Raw genomic sequence first — 16262 nt, 5'->3', positions numbered from 1 at the left:
TAAATATAATTGTGGTTATGCATTTCAAGTTTTCGTTATACACGGTTGGTGTATATATTGAAAGTTTCTCAATGAATTGCAGGGATTATTGCAATGTATGATTGATTAAACTCATGAGAAATACATATTCTTATTATGCTTATAGTTTGAAATTTAAGGGTATCTGTTTTGATTTCATATCTTATTAATGTTTTCCAATTTATATTGCAATCAAATGTTTTTTTAAATGTACACATAAATTTATCACTATAGATATATATTATGCAAACATATAATATGAGATACATGTGCAACGAACGTATTTCAGATACTAGTATAATATAAATTGATTAAACTCTTATTCATGTTATTTCAAAAATATTATATTGATTGATATGGGATACACGTGCAAAGCACGCATCCAGAAACTAGTGATAACAATAAGAAATAAAATAGGATAATTGAAGTGATTGAGATGGACTCTAATTCTAGAAATTGGTAAAACAACTAAAACAAGAATAAGCTAAAACGTAGAAAGAATATTCAGTCATTATTACCCTTCAACTTGGCTTCAATGCCCTCCAACTTTAATTTAGGTGTGCACTGTGCACAAATAGATACTTAAACTTGTATAAAATTGAATAGATAGACACACTCGTCTTATGTGGCATCATACATGAAAATTTTGTGTCCTATGTGGCATCCTACGTGTATTATGCCACGTAGGACGCATGCATCTACTTGTTCAATTTGTACAAACTTAAGTGACTACTTGTATACACCCAAAATTGGAGGGTATAGATGTCAGTGGAAACCAAGTTAAAGAGCATATTTATGCATTATGCCTCAAAAATATTATCTGGAGAATCAAATATGCATCAATCTAATTAATGGATGATATACCAGAAAAGAAGCTGAGGAGCACACAAGTTTTATCCCAAATATTGGATCAACTGTATAATTATCTATACATATTTTCAAGCAAACATATATATTTCTTACATGGTAAAAACTAATTGAAACACTTAAAAACAGTACACTGCAATTCACATGGAGGGATCTTTTCCAAACCCCATTAGAGCATGTGTTAAAAGCATTGAAGCTCTACGAGATACCTCAATCACGCGTCCAACAAGTGCTACCTTCACTGTCTCCCTATTCCGTAAAGATTTCTTATCCCAGCTACAAAAATTGTTTGAAAACCATTCAGAAATAGGAACAAACTATTCAACCAAACATAATATTGGATTGTATAGAATATATTTGGCAAGACGAGTGAGGCTTGCTCAGTTGGTGAAACATCTCTCTACTTTTAGCCAATTATATTGGTCGAGGGTTCAAGTCATGTTGTAGCAATGGGGGAAGTTCAGCTTAGCAAGCCTCATTTGTTTTTGCCAAAAAGAAACATCTTTTGCAAAAGTATGTCATGTGACGAGTACATAAAACATTATATAAAGGAGTATATTTTGGCAAGACGAGTGAGGCTTGCTCAATTCGTGAGACTCCTCTGCCTTAAGCTTGTTGGTCGAGGGTTCAAGTCACATTATAGCAATGAGAGAGAACACAACTTAGCAAGCCTTACTCGTTTTTGCCAAAAAGGGAACATCTTTTGGCAAAATTATGTCATATGACAAGAACACAGAGATAGCTAAAAGTGGCATTAATCAACCCTGCATATCTAGAGCCCTAGACCACGTAAAACGAATTTGTGCGACTTTAGCATTAAGTTTATCGAACATTTGAAGTTGCACAGAATTTGAACATACTTAAAGAAGTATACTGTAATGAAACCAAGAGAAATGCTTAACATTTTCCTAGTTGAACTAAAAATTCAAAAAGTATTCTTGATGTGAAATATATACGTACCAGTCTTCAAACAACCTTTCCTCCTTCCGTGTACAACTTGATCATCGATATCATATGAATCCAAGAACTTGTAATATTGTTTGTTGCCAACTAAAATCTGAAGCCATCAACCATAATGTCAGAGTCCTATTGCAGAGAATAAACAAAGCAAAAAGAAAACGCAATAGGATGGAGGGTTCTTAAACCTCTTTATTTCCAGGAGAAATTTCTTTCTCTGTGACGTTGTACTCCACGATTCGACTCACTGAAGACCTGAAATGTACAAAAAAACAACAGTTTGAAATTGTTCATACACAGCAATCCCAAGCCTAAAGGAAGACATAATATAGTAATAAATTGATTAGCTTTAAGAAGAAAGGGTTGGCTAAGAACTATTGACGTAAACCATAGTAGTTACAGTCTCTCAACATACATCGGAGATTATGCTGGGAACCTTAGATATTTTAGTGATCTATTTTTTTTTTAGAGAAATGAGTTTAAGAACAAAATTATGATATCCATAAGTTAGAAGCTAGCAAAACTGCATCGCGCAGCGTTTTCCCAAAAGGTTCTTGCCTATTTCTTTCCACAATAAAGTATATCAATCTAGCATAGTAGGAGACTAGTATGAAATAGGACACTTAGCAAGAAGGAGAATTGATTAGACCTTCCCGAGAGAATAAAATGATGATTTTATCTGCTTTACCCTGCAATCAACAGTAATATTCATAGTCAGCCTTGCTAATATTGAGGATTACAAAAGTGGTTTACAAGTTATGAATTGAAGTAGAATTGAAAGGAACAAGCTAATTACTAGACGTGTGAAAGGAAGATAACAGAAAGCAAGCATTACTCTGAATTTTTACTTAGAACCTCTCAATTCAATTAACCAACAACATACTCAGTGTAATCTCACAATTGGGGTCTGGGTTCTCGGTAGAGCAGTCTGTTCATAGATAGACCTTACCCCTACCTTGGGAGGTAAAGAGGTTGTTTTTGATAGATGCTCGGCTCAAGTAAAGCATTATAAAGCAGTTTGGAAAAAAGAAAACAACGGAAGTGAAAAAACCAAGACAAAATACTAAAGAAAGCATGACAGAACCGTTTATGACTGAAATTAGTTTCTTGTTTGCTCCTCATTTCTAATATAACAAGAATGTTGATGATGATTTATCTTGTAAACCTCAGTTTAGCATAAAAGGGTCGGACTCGAGTTACTTCTGATTCAGAAATACAGAAGCGCTTGATTTTCAAATTTCACAATCACTAGGCGTGGAGACTAAATTGTTTTCCGTTATCTTCTTTTATCATATAAAATGATTACACTGAGAAATTCTGCAGCTGAAGCACGTTAAAATGTTTAATTCTTGCTCTAATATATTCAGCATGATCAATTGAAGGCACTTGTCTAAAGTGCAACATCTATCAACTACTAAACAAGGGTACTATAAGATAGACAAGTTAAGCATACCCCTCTGCACGCATAAGGGGATCTTCAAACGTTGCATTTGGAGCATAAATCTCAAAATCTTGTGCCTTGGCTCGCGATGCATATCTGGAATTACTATAAAAAATGATTCATTAACTAATAAGCTATTGATTAACAGATATCACTAAGACAACAACTGTGTCTCTGTTCCAAACAAGTTGGATATCAACTATATGAATTCTCATTATCTATATCACTCTATTTAAGCCTGTCTCGTCCCGATATTATAAATATGTAGTTTCTCAGTGCTACAGGTTCTCAACATTCTACTGCCATATGAGTCTGTGACAAGACTAAAAGACTTCTAGGGAACATTGAACCTAAAGTAAACTTGCTAATATTTGTATATATTTAAGAATTTGTGAATAATATTTTGCTCCACACTCTATATCATATTCTTATTTTTTGTGTGTGGAAATTCAAACTCCATCACGTAACTGATTGCTATAATTGCTACAACATACATGATAATAAAAATATATATATATATATATATATATAGTAATAGAAGAAAATTAAAGGAATAAAATAAAACATGTAATTGGGAGTATAACTCACAAATTGAGAAGATGTGGAAGTATATAATGAGATTCAGTATTTGAGGGATTAGCAGCTTGCTTCAAGTACCCTTCTCTCTCTTCATCCTTCATTCCTTTTACACAATTCCCAAAAGTTTTTTTTTTTTAAAAAAGGCATAATATCTGAAATTATAATATTCTTTTTATCCTATATTGAAATTACCTTTGGAATAATTCGAAGTTGAAGCTCATAATTTCCCAAGCTCTCTTGCTCTTGTTGAATTCTCTTTGCACTATTTACTACAGAGGAGCAGCAACGTTTTATTTGGATTAATTTTAGTGTCATTATATCTCCAATACTCTCCGGAATCTCCTCCAGTTTTTTCAACCCATAAAGTATTAGTCGCTCAAGCATAGGAAAATTATCACTACCAGCTGCTACTTCCCACCTTTCCAGATCTGCTTCACCAATTAATAGATATTTTAATTTGTGAAACACAACATCTTCATCTACTTTCCAATCTGTTCCAGAAAATGCGTACTCCCCTTCGATCACCTCAAGATTAGGTAAATTAGCAAGCAAATTCACAACTTCCCATGGTATATAAGTACGTGATAATATCAATTTCTTGATATTAGGACTTAATTTCTTGATTTTACAAGACAAAATATCTCCAGAGAAAATGTTCAGGCCAATGCTCTCCAGACGTATGTGTAGTATCTCCAGATCCTCTAGAAGAATTAGAGAATCAAAAATTCCAGGCCAGTCAGGATGATCAGAACCATCTATCAACAACTTTAGCTCTTTTAGATTGGGAGTTCTTCTTATGATTTCCACAATAAAAGGAGAGTTATAGAGATAAAGTGATTGCAAGTTATTGAGAAACAAAGGATTTTCTGCCTCAAGAGGATTAGATATATATAGTGACGAATCAATATCCACATGTCTTAGCTCTGACATTCTCCAGATATCTAGTGGCTGCTCCAATGCTGTTGGTCTGTTGACACCGATATTTCTTTGAAGAATTATGGTCTGTAGATTTCTCAATTTGTCTAGTGAAAGAGCTTCCTCAATATTTGCAGCAACATATCTCAAATGTACAAGCTCAGGTATTACACTAGAGAAATCTAACCAAAATGTTAATACGTCCAACACCTTAAGCAACTTGAACTCTGAAACAATGGAACAAATCCCTTTTGGAAAATCGGAGTAAGAAAAATATTTCATTGACATAAAGGTGCGAGCTGTACTTGTTATACCATTGCTATGCATTGGAGGATAAACTTGCTTCTCTTCAAGTTTAGACAGAACGATAACTCGCCGTTGATCATCTATGGCTTCTAATAAGAACATGGGAACATTCCCATTCATGATATGCACAACATTTTCAGTATGAGTTTCACTTAGGCATAGTTGGCGTAGAAGATCATGAATTTTGTAAGTTTTCATCCTTTCATTAACTCTTTGTGTACCGGTCAAAATTAGACTTCTATCAATTAACTCTTGTAGATACTCCTCTGCCACCACTTCTAACCTTTTATTGTTTCTTGCCTTTACGAATTGCTCAGCAATCCACAGCCTAATCAACTTGGAAACACTAATCTCTCTATCTTCTGGAAAACCTCCAACATAGAGAAAACAAGCCTTCAAATATTGGGGCAAGTAATCGTAGCTCAGAGACAGAATTGATTGGCACCGTTCGGACACCGTACCAAAGAATGAGTTCAGATTTTCCTCAACCTTCTTCCAATTATCATGTGTTGGGTCCATTTTTCCAAGAAGTCCAGCAACGACAACCACCGAGAGAGGTAATCCTCGACATTGTTGTACAATATGCTTCCCTATTTCTTCTAGAAGAGGAGGACAGTGATCTTTTTTGAATAATTTTTCAGTGAATAGATTCCAACTATCTTCTAGACTAAGAAAAGACTTACTATGAGGCGGATAATCAAGGGAGCTGACATAATTAGCAACATACTTGAGCCGAGTGGTTAATAGAATTCGGCTTTTATTGTCATCATTTGGAAATATTCTTTGAATTTGGTCCCATGCCTCAGTACTCCAAATATCATCTATGACAATTAGAAATCTCCTACCTTTCAGACCTCTATACACAATCTCCATTAGTTGATTATCGCTCATTTTTTGATTGCTTCCGGTAATTGAAGAGGCAACTTCAAGAAGCATTTGTCTCTGATTGTATTCTTGGGAGATAGTGACCCATGCATGTTTATCAAATCGAGAACGAATCGATGAATCATCATAAACTTTTTTGGCAAGAGTTGTCTTACCTATACCACCCATACCAAAAATTGGTATAACAGTTAACTCGTCTGTTTGGGCAGTGAGGCGATCAAGTATGGTGTTGAAGTCATCCTTCATCCCAACAACAGTATTTTCCACAATTGTACTTTTTTGATCCGGTGAGAAGGGAGTTGTTGCTAATTCTGCAGATTTGCTTCCATGCTTGTTAAACTTAACCACCATCACCTCTTTCCTGAGAGAATCAACATCTTTTTCCACTTTTACCAATTCTTTGTCGAAGAATTTACAAGCCCCTTCTCTACTCTATGTGCAATCTGCTAGAATGATGCTTCTTAAGCTTGAATCAACTTTATCTTCTGCTTTGTATACTACATTTCTGATCCTCTTTTCTACAACCTTGAAATTGAAACTCGATAAATTAATTATTATTTTAAATAAATAAATATATATATATATATATATATATATATATATATATAAGATCAGTAAGATTTAGATAACTATACTAGTGAATTACATACCTTAAGAGTTTCAATATCATTTGTGGTAGTATTGTCAAGGAAAAGTTGCAGAGCGGAAAGATTTTGATAGAGAGATTGAAGATGTTGTTGTGTAGAGCATCGACAAAAGAAAGATTGATTAGGTTTGAAGAGTTGTTCCAATGTATACATGAGTGAAGAAAGAGCAGCATAAGCCATTTCTAAAGGATAGAGCCTTGCAGATTTCAGTTGCTTTGTTCTGTGCAAATTATTAACTTTTTTCTTTAATCTTTTGCACACTGAAGAGGATAATAAATGTGTGCTTTAGAATGGTCCATATATACCTGACCTTTCATCTTCAAGAAAAAGCAGGGACTGCCTCTGTCCAAAAAAATTGAGGCAATTTTTTAAAAATTATCTTTATATAAAACCAACCTAGCCCATCCTTTTTTCTTATTTAACTAATACATTTTATTCAGTATTATCGAGTATATAACTAATACAGACACATTGTATTAGTAATATCAAAGTTATTAATACATGAATAAGTTATTGCCTTGAATATGTTAATCTAAATAATGAACAACCAATAATCTAAGCATAACCAACTTTACTAATACATATACCTTATTCGGTACTATTTTTATACTGTACCCTGCCAAACGAGTACGACTCTTCACTTTCATAACCCCAAATAGTTAATTAGTATCCATGCCTTTCTTTATATTAATTTGGGAAAATGCATAAGTACCCCAACATATGCCCAAAATCCCTGAGACACACCTAACCTTTACTAAGGTCCTATTACCCCCTCAAACTTTTTTTTTTAATTAATTTTTTACCACTTTTCGGCTTACGTGGCAATATAAACCAGATAGGTTAAAAGTTTTGTTCAACACGCGTTGGGCCTGTAACACCCCAGAGAATTTTTCGAACTAAGACTCGAGCCGTCCTTCATGTGGAGTGAGATTTTACCGAGGAATAAAAATTTCTTGAGTGTTAAGGTCCCTAGATGTAGCACATTGAGTTCCAAGAAGAGTTGAATTGGAAATAGCCATTTTTGGAAAGAATTCAAAAATCTGTAAATTTGGTTAAGTGTGGAAAATCAGTGAGTTTTGGCCAACTTTGATCAGTCATAACTTCTAGTTCATGATGATTTAGGTGTAGTTACAGTTATGGTTACAAAGTTCGTGGAATGATCTTTCCAACGCCACCGAGTTTGCTCGATTCTGAGTTCGTATGAGTGAGTTATGCCCTTTGGAAGCTGGGCAGTTGGCAGGGAAATCCGTCCGGAAATTTAAAGAGCATTTTGGTCTTTTCCCTAATCAATTCTTTTGGTTATATAAATGTGTTAGACTGATTTTTTATCAGTTTGTCCCATTATAAAAGAGTGAGAGTGAGGGTTAGGGTTCTTGAGAGAAGAGGAGAAGAAGAGGAAAAGGAGAAGAAGAAGCAAGGTTCGTAGAGATCGTCGTGGATTTCGTCGGGGGTGATCCCTATTAAGGTATGTGAGTTCATAGCGTTGGGTTGATTCTTTCCCCCACATGCCAAACTCTTTTTAATTCCGAGAAAGGATTGGTTGTGTGGTTGTTCTTGTTGAAGTTTGTGGTTGTGTTGGTTGAAGTTGTGGTTGTGTTGTTGAAGTTTCTTGTTGGTTTGGTGCATGTTCCCGGATGGAATTATGAGTTGAATCTAGTGTATATTGAGGGTTTTTAATGATTCTAAGTGATTGGGGAAGAAACCATTCAATTTTAGGCGAAATAGGGTGAGAAAATGAACTTGCTGAAATTTCTGGGCTGGGGGCCTGGCGCGATGCGCCTGCCAGAGCGCCCCAAACTCACCTTTGAAGTTTTAGGGCTGGCGCTCCGCGCCTTGCAGAGTGCCAAGGACGCCAAGACCTCTCTTTTATCCCCCACTTTCTTATGCATGTTCCTAGGTATGGTATCTATGTTTCCTAGTTGTTTCCAACACTCCAAGGTACTTCTAAAAGTCAAGAACTCATCTGTAACATGTGATCAAACACCTTGAATTCATAATCCAATTCAAGGAGAGTTAGTTTCCAAGTCAAGTGAAGTTAGAAGTCAAGTGAAGTTGGAAGTCAAGTGAAGTTAAGAGTTAAGTTCAAGAGTTAAGAAGCAAGTCAAGCAAGTCTTCAAAGTGGTTCAAGAGTCTTTATTGAATGTTTTAACTTCATTTTAAGACTCAAGTTTCAAGTCAAGCACAGAGCTTAGAGTTTCAAGTCAAGAAAAGGGTATAGAGTTTCAAGTCAAGCAAAGAGCTTAGAGTTTCAAGTCAAGAAAAGGGCTTAGAGTTTCAAGTCAAGAAAAGGGTATAGAGTTTCAAGTCAAGTAAAGAGCTTAGAGTTTCAAGTCAAGAAAAGGGTATAGAGTTTCAAGTCAAGGAAAGAGTTTAGAGTTTCAAGCTAAGTAAAGAGTCTCAGTTTCAAGTTAAGCCAAGAGTATGAGTCAAGTCCATTTCTCAAAAGTTATTAGGGAACTAAGTATTCCCAAAGAAGTTTATAAATGTTTTCACATTTAAGATGAGAGGAAACTGAGATTTCCAAAAGAGTTTTTGAGAAGTTTGAGTACTATCCCCTTTTGAGAAAAGATGAGTTTTGCAAAAGAGTTTCTAAAACATGATTAGTATGGCAAATCGAGTATGTCATCAATGTTTAAACAACATGGTCTCTAGATATACCATCAATGTTTACGTAGTATGAATATCCCGAGTCATCAATGATCATATTAAAATATGGTTTTGAGATCTTTTTAGAAAGAGTTTTCAAGAGCCTTTGGGTTAAGTTTTGAGTAATTATCTCAACTAAAGAAAGATGTGTTTAAAACACTAATGAGCTAAAGTAGTTTTGGGAGTAGTCTTGAGCACCGAATTGGGGACACGAGTTCATATTAACTCAACTCTCCATAGGAGCCATGTAGCCAACATAGGATTTAACGTGTCATACATTTTAGATGATCACGTAAAGTTAAGCTAGTGGATCCACTTAGTAAAGTTAGCTTCCTATATCACGACAAGGTATAGGATGGTCCTTAGGCAACGTGAGGTAAAATGTTGTATCACTAGCTTCTTATATCACGACAAGGTATAAGATGGTCCTTAGGCAACGTGAGGTAAAACGTTGTATCGCTAGCTTCCTATATCACGACAAGGTATAAGATGGTCCTTGGGCGTTGTATCACCACTTAGTTTCATAAGTGGTGGTTGTCGGTTAGAGAAACTCCCACAGTAGAAATTGCATGGTTCCTCGAGGGGTTCTGTTTGGTATGGATGGGGTATGGGACTTCATTCATGCATTGCGCAAGGAGACTTTGAGAGGAAGCATGGTATTTTCATGATATTATAAATATGATTTTTATGTCACGTTTTAATAGTCTTACAAGCTTTATATATTGCATGTGTCCTATTGCTTTATGTATTGAGTTAAGTTATTCATGAGTTAAACAGAGCCAAGGTAAGAGTTCTTTTTTACTCTTTTCAAGCTTAAGTTGTGGTTTAGCTTTCCAGCTCGCATACTCGTACATTCAATGTATTGATGCCAGTTGGCCTGCATCTTATGACGATGCAGACACAGGTACCCCAGATCAGCATCCTGCACGCCGTTGATCCAGCTGAGCACTCCAGAGTCAGTGGTGAGCCTCCTTGTGTTCCGAAGGACTCTGTTATTTCGTTTTTCCTAGTTTTGTTTTATTAGGATGTTGTGGGGTCTGTCCCAACATCCATCTCAGTATTATAGAGGCTTCATAGACAGTCAGTCAGTTAGTTTTGAGTCTCTCATCTATGTATATATGTAAATATTCTATTTTGAAACTTGAGTTGCCTTTTTGGCCAGATTTTATCAGTTGGTTGTTTTATAACCTTTCGTTGCATTGAGATGTGTTGTTGAGTTAAGTTTCTGCTAAGTTAAGAAAGCCAGGCCAAGGGTTCGCTCGGGCCAGCAATGGTCTTCGAGTGCCGGTCCCGCCCGGGGTATAGGTTCGGGGCGTGACAGGGCCCCACTTTTTCAACTTTCTAAAAAGTAAGCTATCAGTTCAAAAGTAGCTTTTACACTTCCCAAAATTTCAAAATGCTATCACTTTATGTTTTAGATAAAAATATTATTTATAATCTACTTTGTTAATATATTTTTAGTTAGTTTATAGATTTCAATGTTTATATATTTTATTTCAAATTTGGGCTTGTAAAATTTTGTAAATATTATATATATAATTTTATTTTATTTATAGATAAAAAAAATTATTTATAATCTACTTTGTTAATATATTTTTAGTTAGTTTATAGTTTTCAATGTTTATATATTTTATTTTAAATTTGGGCTTGTAAAATTTTGTAAATATTATATATATAATTTTATTTTATTTATAGATAAAAAAATATTACTTATAATCTACTTTGTTAATATATTTTTAGTTAGTTTATAGCTTTCAATGTTTATATATTTTATTTCAAATTTGGGCTTGTAAAATTTTGTAAATATTATATATATAATTTTATTTTATTTATAGAAAAAAATATTATTACTTTGTTAATATATTTTTAGTTAGTTTATAGCTTTCAATGTTTATATATTTTATTTCAAATTTGGGCTTGTAAAATTTTGTAAATATTATATATATAATTTTATTTTATTTATAGATAAAAATATTATTACTTTGTTAATATATTTTTAGTTAGTTTATAGCTTTCAATGTTTATATATTTTATTTCAAATTTGGGCTTGAAAATTTCTATTCATTTGACGTTTCTTAAGTTTAACTTATCACACAGGTAGGTGAAAATATATTTGATCTCTTTTTCAAACACCATTAAGTTGTAAAAAACCGAAAAAAAACTTAAAGAACCGACTAAAACTGAAACCAAAAAAACCGACTTTGCGTGGTTTGATTTGGTATTTAGATTTAATAAACCGACATAATTGGTTTAGGTTTTTTTAATGAAAAACCAAACCAAACCGACCTATGTACACCCCTACTTCTAAGTCATCAAGAATTGTGGTTGAGTTCAAAGGTTAGTTTTTTCTTGATTTTATTTTGTTAGCTTTTCGAAGAAAGGAGTAGTTTAACTTATGGTAATGGAGGTTTTTTTTTCAAACATGAAGAACAATAATAAAGATGAAGACAATTGAGTTAATATTTATTTTTTTCAAGTTTATTTTAACACATGGCCAATTTTTATTGGTCAGTGTTGTCTAAAAACTGCACCCACGCGCCTAACATAGGTGAAGTCACGGACTCAGCCACATAGGCCGAAAAGTGGTAACAGAATTAACTAAAAAATAAGTTCGGGGGGGTAATAGAACCTAGTAAAGGTTAGGTGTGTCTCAGGGATTTTGGGCATAGGCTGGGGGATACTTATGCATTTTCTCTATTAACTTCTTCATATTATACATATCATTAAAAATATAGCGCAAGTGTGTTTGTTCAAACGAGTTGTAGTGTGAGTTTAGGATCTTTTATTTGCTGTCTGCATGCTTCAACGTAACTGCACAAAAAACGTTAGAAGAACTCGTAAGAATTGTGCCTTGCCATTCAATTCTTGACAGTTGAACATGCTAATCGGAGATGAGAAGTGTAACCTATGTGTGGATGAACAGGTGGAAACGCAGCAACATTTATTTGTTGAATATGCATGGACAAAAAGCCTTGTTCAGATGGTCAGGAATTCCATTCCGATGTCAAACAGTCCAACATACTTTCCCGTGAACTCATTTTGGAAAGTCCAAAAAGAGCCTATTAATTGTTATTGTCCCTGCCAAACAGACCCTTACATACAACTACGAGAAAACCTACAAAAACAAATAAAAAGTCCATAATTTGTATTGGTACCATAGCTAGATAATGACAAACACATAGATCACAAAAAATAACCGGTATCCAAATTTTATAGGATTTGAATCATTGAAACACTCAAAAATAAATTGAGTCGCAGTGAAGTGGTAAGTACTCTTTTATTTTTAATCAAAAGTCTTGAATTTGAGGGATACAAAATCACTTTCATTAGAAAATGGTTTACTTGTCAATCTGAGACTTCTCAACACGAATTTAATTTATATCAAATCTCAATATGAATATCGGCCGGCGTTTGTTTAGACCAAGAAAACTTATTAGTGACAAACTAGGCCAGTAGGTCACTAGTAGGTCTCATTAGAGATGAAATATTCTTGAATAGATATCAAGAACATAATTACTAAACCAAACAATTATGCAAAATGGGGAATGAAAAGATATTCTAGTTTATTTCAGGGAATGAGATTTTCAACTTTTCTTCATTATCCAGATTAGTTTTACCTCAAATTATATTGTCAACGCTCTAAATATCCAGCCATGGACGTGCATGATTAGGTAGGTAGCATGTTGAAGGATGAAAAAGTCTCACATCAATAATTAATGAAATAAGTAGTCTCTTTATATGAATTTGGATAATTCTCCTTGCATGAGTTAGCTTTTATGGTTAAGTTAAACTCGATATTCATTTACTTTACACTTACCAAGATTCTTTTCATGCTCAATACAAGAAGTGGAAGGATCACATTTATTCCACCACAACCCGTTGGGGATTATTTTCCAATTTTCTCCTAACACATTTTATGAATACTCATCTTTCTTTTTCCATTCATGGAACCTTCAACTAAAAAAACTAATCCTTATTCCCCTTTTAAAAAAATTCTAAAAATTAACTTCCCATAAAGTGTATTTCTAGTTTTCGTATTCCCCACTTAGTAATTCTCCATAGTATAAAAGATAAAGCAACCCCCTTTTCATACAACAATATATTCTTTCTTTACTACACCAATAAATCTAACATCAAATCCCTTTTCATATACCTCTTCAAATTCAAAACAAGAAAAAAATATTTGAAAAAGCAAATCAATATGCCTTCTAATTTCCACTTCTTATTGATTCTTGTTTTCTTGTTTTCACTTCAATTACCAACAATTTCCACCTCATCATCATCAATTGATTTGATTCAACAAACATGTAAGAACACAAAATACTATGATCTTTGTGTATCATCTCTCAAATCAGATTCCACAAGTCTCAAAGCAGACACAAAAGGGTTAGCAACTATCATGGTCAAAATTGGAATGGTCAATGCCACAGCCACAAACACTTTTCTTTCTTCACATGAATTAGTACTTAACACTACTAATTACACAAATAATGATTTGGTATTAATGAAGAAACTCCTCAAAGATTGTGCTGATAAATATGCATTAGCTACTAATGCACTTCAAGATTCACTTCAAGATTTGAATAATGAAGTTTATGACTATGCTTACCTGCATGTTATGGCGGCTGCGGATTATCCTAATGTTTGTCATAATGGATTTAAGAGGAATCCAAGATTGGATTATCCAACTCAACTTGCTATTAGGGAAGATGGATTTAAACATATTTGTGATGTGGTTTTAGGTATTCTTGATGCTCTTGGTTGGTGAAAAAAAATAATCCTTTTTTAATTTATTGTTTTTTTTTTTCTCATGTTATATGAAATGTAAATTTTTTCTATTATTTTGTGTTTGGTTTGTCTTTGTCTATGTGTAGATTTAAAGAAATGAGGATTTGTATGTTGCCTTTAATTGTTTACTCTTTTTATTCAGACTTTACCTTTCTATGCAAGGCACTTTTAGTCTATGAGATTTGAATTATATATTTTTTAATTTATTGAGTTATGAATATATTATTTATATATATTAAATAAGTTTTTAAATATAAATATAAAATTGAAATCAAAATTATTAAAAGTGGTTAAATTTGACATTTGAATGATGCTTATCCCCTGCTTCTATATCCCAATGTATATAAATTATTTTTTTCTTATAAAGGGTGATCAATAGTCAATCATAATTTGTTACTTAATTGATTTCTTTTACCAAATCTATTTGACTATTAAGTTGGAAAAAAAGGAAAGAAAGCAAAAAAGTGGGAAGATTTTACCACTACTAATTGTTTATTTTCCCTGCGGTATGGCTGATCAGTGATTACTAGTCATGCAGGCGAGTTGTAGCCTGCAATCTGAATCAAGGACGAGTAGTTGAATGACTTTTGAAAAACGTGAAAGAAATTTTCTATCCGCTTAGAGAGCTCATTTGAGGCTAGTTCAGAAAAATCCAATCACGCTCGCTTACGGCCTTATCCTTCACCTAGATCTAGAGCTACTGCTTCAAGAATCAACTGAGCTTAGGAAGTCAGGTTAAGACGTCGACTTTGACAAGGGAGATGAAAAAGAATTCATGTCTTTAGAAGTAAATCTCATTCTTTTCTTCTTCTGCCTAAATGCTTTTTCGTTTCAGTTCATGTGACAAATTTTTTCTTTTAATTCGTTTAATAAAATGAAAAATAAATAAATTATCCCAACAGTTGCAACAATCCTCCTTTCTTTTTTGTACTTGCAATTGTTTATCTATATTTATATCTATATCTATATCTATCTATCTATTCTCATTTTTCCGAGAACAAGTTTTGAATTAGCCATTAATATTTTTGAAGGTTTTGCGAACTTGGCCCTTACTCATAAATGTTGAAACAAATTGAAACGGAAGGAGTATTTATATTCTTTTTAAAATTCAGCGTTGTTTTATACATTTACATGGAACAAAAATATAAATGTCACTTTTAATTATTTTACTTTTCGTCTTATTGGGTATGGTTTGTTTCTTATTTTTGTATTTGTGCCAACGCTTTTGAGTGCAGGTGAAGTTCCAAAGGCGATCCCTTTTACGCTCAACTACTTGTGTCATCTATATTTAGATGTAAACTTTACTCAAGTCAGCCAGAGTTATTATGCATTCGAGTTGATTAAGAGTTTCCCTGATTTGTGTAAACTTGAGACTAGGGTAAGAAATGATATGTTTCATTTTTTCACTTCATATATTAAAACATGAGAAGCTAAACTAACGTATGGTATTTATTTGATACCATTAGGTTTATAATTCCTCTGATACCGTTGAAGCAGTTTTGAAATTTATAGACACGCCTACTTTCTTGGACCAACTGCTCAACAAGCTCCAAGATGCTACTGTGCATTATTTTAAAGGTTCCAAAATTGAACTGTTTGTCATCAAGTTGTTGCTTTCTCATACTCCATCTTTGGTAAGGATAAGTTGGTCTAAGGCGCCAGTTTCATGTACTGTTCCAAAAGGTCTAGGGAGTTGGCATGAGAAATGAAGAAGGACCAGTAACTTGGTTAATAGGGCTAGTGATGACCTGTTATTTGTGAATATTAATATGGTAGAAAGGTTAGGATGTGATTTGACATTCTAGAGGTCTTGTATTCATGGATATTAATGTTATAGAAGGGTTAGACTATGATTTGACATTACGGTGACATAACATGTAGGCTTGAGAAGCCTTAGGGTGGCATAATTGAGGTGTTAACTTGCATATTGCATGACTTTCTGATTATCTACATTATATTATGCGGTAGGTTCGGACAGACCGATGATACCTATCAATACGTGTTGTTTGTACTAACACTACTCTTGCTATGTCACTAGGCATATTTTGGTTTTTAGGGTCAGTGATGTTTCATAGATGCAGACAACGATAATCTCCAACAACTTCCATGTTTCCTTTCCTTATGGTGGGAGTTGTTTCCTATTTTCTTGTATATGTACTTCTATCGTAGTTCTTGTACTTGTTAAGACTAGTTTCATTTGGGGGGGGGGGGGG

At 33.7% G+C, this 16262-nt stretch overlaps 2 protein-coding genes and 1 long non-coding RNA gene across 7 annotated transcripts in view; 2 read left to right on the top strand and 1 right to left on the bottom strand.

The window, feature by feature from the left end:
* The window catches only part of LOC125845341 (putative late blight resistance protein homolog R1A-10), a 700072-nt gene that overhangs the window by 530480 nt on the left and 153330 nt on the right, over positions 1-16262 (bottom strand). For 3 of the 5 annotated variants that reach the window (XM_049524833.1, XM_049524828.1, XM_049524829.1), the window contains exon 3: positions 4055-5454. In XM_049524833.1, coding sequence (XP_049380790.1) covers positions 4055-5454 — 1400 coding nt within the window. Of the gene's footprint in view, positions 1-4054; positions 6124-16262 lie in introns of all 5 variants that reach the window. The other 2 variants (XM_049524831.1, XM_049524830.1) reach the window with 1 other exon arrangement.
* LOC125845392 (uncharacterized) overlaps positions 1-16262 on the top strand; it is a 332594-nt gene that overhangs the window by 308259 nt on the left and 8073 nt on the right. The window lies entirely within an intron of this gene.
* On the top strand, positions 13369-14190 carry LOC125845375 (cell wall / vacuolar inhibitor of fructosidase 2-like). Its single transcript, XM_049524875.1, has one exon. It carries the CDS (start codon positions 13463-13465, stop codon positions 14027-14029), a length of 567 nt encoding a protein of 188 aa, XP_049380832.1. The 5' UTR covers positions 13369-13462; the 3' UTR covers positions 14030-14190.

The sequence above is a fragment of the Solanum stenotomum genome, chromosome 11, assembly GCF_019186545.1.
Source record: "Solanum stenotomum isolate F172 chromosome 11, ASM1918654v1, whole genome shotgun sequence".
NCBI classification, from domain to species: Eukaryota; Viridiplantae; Streptophyta; class Magnoliopsida; order Solanales; family Solanaceae; genus Solanum; species Solanum stenotomum.
The sequence above is the reverse complement of the archived record's forward strand: the minus strand, read 5'-3'. Positions and strand labels throughout refer to the sequence as shown.